Raw genomic sequence first — 4822 nt, 5'->3', positions numbered from 1 at the left:
AATAAATCCTTATCTTCTTTTTGTGCGTCTAAAGCGTAGATACAAGTGCCTTGAAGCTATATTGAAATATTGACTACTCATCCAATAAAAAAATCCCCGTATTCTATATCCATGTTCTCAACCTTACGTAGGCAAAACCATTACCATCTTAACCATTAAAACTAAGCTCTCATCTATCATCTGTATCCCACACGAATGCGAGAACCTACCCGTATTGCCTAATGGTGACCACTTATTTTTTTACAGTAGGCATGAGCTAGGACGAAGTCATTTGATAGAAAGGCAATCACCGCGAAGATTATGACATAACAAAATGCCCAGTAGCGCTCATATAATAAAAGTACCAAATAACTGAAAGCTCAATCCCCCAAAACCAGAGGATCCGCAGGGTAAAGGGCTAGTTTGTCATCCCTAAGAAGCAAAAGCAAGCGAAGATTCAGGTTTTTAAAGTAAATTATAGCATCAAAACCAAAGATAACAGGGCAAAACATGCCCCAAATTCTATTTCCGAGCCTACTCAGCATTATCCTCATCCTTAGCATCATATTATCAACTCCAGCAATTTACTCATCATCCTCATCAGAATCAACTCCGGCAGCTGAATTGAGAGCTTTCAACCTATCAATCAACTTGGCTTTCCTTTCCTCATAAGACAGCTTCTTCAGGTTGTACCTATCGTGCACAGACCAACATTACATCAGACTTAATTCTTCAAGACAAAAACTTAAATGAACATTCAAATGATAATAACAAAGCCAGTTTAGTGGCAAGAAGTTATATACCTCTTGTGTTCCTTGGGAGGTGGCTTCTCAGATTTCTTAGCTTCTGGATTTGCGCGAATAGCAGCATGAACCTTTTTGTAAACTCCCTCCAAGTTGTCTGCCTCAATGCCCCTCTTTATGTACTCACTGAAGTGAGACTGATACTTCTCTGGCTCATCTTCCATCAAAGTCTGTCAACTTGACAAAGTGAGACTTTCACACAGATACAACATAAAACATTGTCAAATTAACACCCCAAAACCCAACCACCCAAAGAGGAGAGATTCAACACCATTATTACTTTCGTCTAACTACTTAAAATTCTTAAATCTTACCCTCATGTATGATGCAACATGGCCACCATAAATGTATTTGCGGTGAACTTCAGGATCAAGTTGCTTATTGTCCTTGTTAAATCCAGCAAACCTCTTCTCACTATGAGGAATATCAATTCCTCCATCCAAAGCTCCCTAAAAGGAAATGCAAAGAATAAATACATGCCAAAGTTAAATATAGAGATAGTATAGGTGGAAATTTTAAAAGCCAAACAATAACTAGGAGTGGCTTTCTTCAGCTGGAAACAGGCAGCAAAGCCATTGATTTAGAAAGAAAAACTAAAAGAATCCTTGCAGCACAAAAACGAGAACAACATTTCATATGAGCTCCACTATGCACAAAACTACTCACTACCAGAATTTGACAACCTAACCTCAAGACAAGACTGTGCTTTATGCACATAAAATAGAAAAAACAATGAACAAAGTTAGATTCAGGACAATTATATCATATAGAAAGGGATTCCAATATACCTTGAGCACACCAAAAACACGATTACCAGTGGTTGTTCTGACAAGACCAACATCTAGGAGAGAACGGAAAGGCCTCCTGCTCTCTCCTGGTTCAACACTGTAGTCCTCCCCAGTTGCCTGTAAGCAAGTGCCAATCATAATTTCGACATACTTATTATCCCTCTGAAAAAAAAACGTATATCTTCACACCTCAGAAACCATGGCAAATGCATACCTCAACATTGCCCTCATATTCAGCATCCATCTCCAGCTGCTTCAGTGTTCGGCGAGCCAAAAGGAGTCCAACACAATAAGCTGTGTTCAAAATGTCATTAAGATAATATCCTCATACAGAAGAAAAAGATCACCTTAACATCTAGAAAAGTAAATCCCACCTGCTGCATAATTTGTAAGGCCAACTTCAAGTCCATAGTGAGGAAGCTCATGTCCATAAGCTGCTGCAAGAACTATATCACCAGAAATACTAGCATGTATGATTTGTGCAATTATATCCTTGTTGGTCTAATAAATATGTTAAGGTTAAAGTATTAACTAGCAACCCATAAAAGAACAAATAATCACATTTTGAATTAACCAAGGTATTTCAGCACATTCAGCAGCCTATATGTCTAAACAGTATACCCTCAACCCAAACAGAAATTATTCACTATAAATAACATAAACAAGTGCTGCTTGGGATAGACAATGCAAACAAAATGATGAGGGAAAAAAATCAGTCAGAAATAGGATACAAATCGTGCAACCAAACGATATTTTGGGGTGTTGTATTTGTTCTTGTCCTGATTAATAAGACGATTCCTGGCCCGATAATCCGTCTTGCCCTCTACAAGATTAAAACAATTATTACAACATCAAAACAGTAAGTGTGATACTATACAGATATAGGCCTGATTATAGTACCTCGCCTTCTCTTGAACTTAACTTGATATCTCTTGAAATAAGCCTTGGTCTTTTGAGCTTTAACGAAAGGCTGTAGCATAAAACTAACCAACTCAGAAAACGAAGAACGCATATATAATAAACAAAGAAAATAATTGGTAGTAATCTAAGACAATGTTTCCTTCCACAAACACATGTTTAATATATTTTACGAATGTGAAAAACTAAAACAAGACTAACAACCAAATATTAACTAAATTTATTCAATAAAAGGAATTTACAACCTCAAGCCTTTTAACTTCTCGCTGCTGACTTTGAATCTCAGGACAGCTTATCAGCGAGAAGGAAAATGAAATAAAAGTAGAAAAAAATAATGCAACTGAAATTTGAAATTAGTTAAACTCCATAAAACCTTCGAGTCCCGAAATATCAAAACTGCTTAATATACACTTAAACTACAAAGAACCTTCGAGTTAACAGCAGAAAATCAGATACTGCTTAAAACACACTTGATTCTGTTACAGGCAACAAAACAACAGATTTTATAATTGATTCTATTGATTCTTTTCTCGAACAAAATTGTGCAAAGATCTGACATTATAAACTGGAGATAAATAACATATACAATGAGATCTAGAATGAAAAATGCGAAGCTAAACTATGGTGTTAATTAGAAGAAAAAAAATAAAAAAAGAAAACGATTGTGAAGAGAGTATTACCATGGCTTTCACTCTGGTTTTTTTAAGCGGCCGAGTCTTGTGGCTCTGCCAAGAGAGAAGGTGTTATATTTCTAAAACCCTAGCGAGACTTTATATCGGTAAATCAACGGCCACGATTGATTTTCTTGGCTTTTTTTATTATTGACCCACATTAGGTTTAATGGCTTTTATATTGTTTAAATTACATTCTTATCTTTAAAAAGTTATGATATGATCTTAATATTATTAATTTATCATTTTTTATTACTGAGTCTGTTAATTATATAATGCAAACTGATATAATTATTTCAAATAAAATTTTTTAATACTTTTCGAAAACAAATTTAAAAATATATATTTTCTCTTTATTTTCCCTCTCTTTCTTCTCTTTTCTTTCACTTTTCATAACCCTACTCATATTTAGATTTAAAAAAAATTACAATGGAATGATTGTTTATTTATCTATCCTTATTATAAACTCTTGATTAAGTTGGTATCATGGGTTAATTAAATATTAATTCAGTTAAGAAAAGATAAAAGAATATCCTCACTTTGTAAAGTAATTTGTATTATTTTAAGAGTGTTTTTGTTAAAATATATCTTTCATATAAAAATATATACACATGATAAATTTTGAACTCATACTTCCTTAGTTTTCCACATTTATACATCATTTATTATTTATATTAATATTTTATAAATATAGTCAACCCTCTCTATAATATCTACTCGCTAAAATAGCATTTCATTATCACATAGGGCGAAGCCAGGGATTTTTTTTAGGGGATGAAATTAAATTATAAATTTTACAATAGTAAAAATGTAATTTCACCAATTAAATAGACTATATTTTTATAACTTTTAAAGGATTAAATCAAAATTCTAAAAATTTTAAAGGGCATAAAAAGAATATTTTCCATTTTAGGAGGATCGGGGCACCTGCCAACCCCTTAGATGCGCCACTGCTATCACAACTAAATTTTAGTAGAATTAATTTTTTATATTTTATTTTAACTCTCTATAACAATTTTTCACTCATAACAATAACATTCATTGTTATAAAGTATACTTTTTATTAAATTAATTCTCTATAATAACATATTGTCTAAATTTTTAAGTAAAATTATAACTATTTCATATAAGCAAGCTTATTAATTATCATTTATTAAATAAATATGATCTTAATTAATATATTATTTCTATAAAATGATTAAATTTCATGTGAAAAAATCTATTAATCTTATCTTATTAAATGAAAATAATTTTCAAATGAGTAGAATTAAAGATATCAATTTAATAAACTATTAAGTTCTTTAATTAAATATTCTCTATGAATTTGGAACATCATAAATTTATAAATTGATTACTTGAATTTAGCGACTGTGATTAATTAATTAACTAAATTTGATAACTCATATTGATTAATTAAACTTGTTAGATTTATGAACTTTATAATTAGCCATGTGGAAGAATGTAAAACAAAAATATGCATAAAACAACAATGCATGCACCTGTTATAAGTCTTGTAATTTTGTTGATTTGATTCTCACTTTCCTTATTTTTTGAACATAATTCTTACTTTCTTTATTTAATGGAAATTCACAATATGAATTCTATGTCAAGTTTACAATGATAATCTCCCTATAACAACATGCTATTATAGGTGTATAATAAC

The 4822-nt window shown here is 31.6% G+C and overlaps 1 protein-coding gene across 1 annotated transcript; it reads right to left on the bottom strand.

Moving 5' to 3' along the window:
- Positions 1–306: 306 nt before the first annotated feature.
- LOC105784670 (60S ribosomal protein L5) lies at positions 307–3310 on the bottom strand. Its single transcript, XM_012610568.2, has 9 exons — positions 3169–3310; positions 2471–2540; positions 2302–2393; positions 1945–2071; positions 1785–1864; positions 1571–1687; positions 1097–1231; positions 783–952; positions 307–672 (listed from the first exon to the last, which is right to left on the bottom strand). The coding sequence occupies exons 1-9, from the start codon at positions 3169–3171 to the stop codon at positions 564–566; spliced, it is 903 nt and encodes a 300-aa protein (XP_012466022.1). The 5' UTR covers positions 3172–3310; the 3' UTR covers positions 307–563.
- Between the last annotated feature and the right edge of the window lie 1512 nt (positions 3311–4822).

This window comes from Gossypium raimondii, chromosome 7 (assembly GCF_025698545.1).
Source record: "Gossypium raimondii isolate GPD5lz chromosome 7, ASM2569854v1, whole genome shotgun sequence".
In the NCBI taxonomy this organism is placed as follows: domain Eukaryota; kingdom Viridiplantae; phylum Streptophyta; class Magnoliopsida; order Malvales; family Malvaceae; genus Gossypium; species Gossypium raimondii.
Note: the sequence above shows the minus strand (reverse complement) of the source record. Positions and strands in the feature narration are given on the sequence as shown.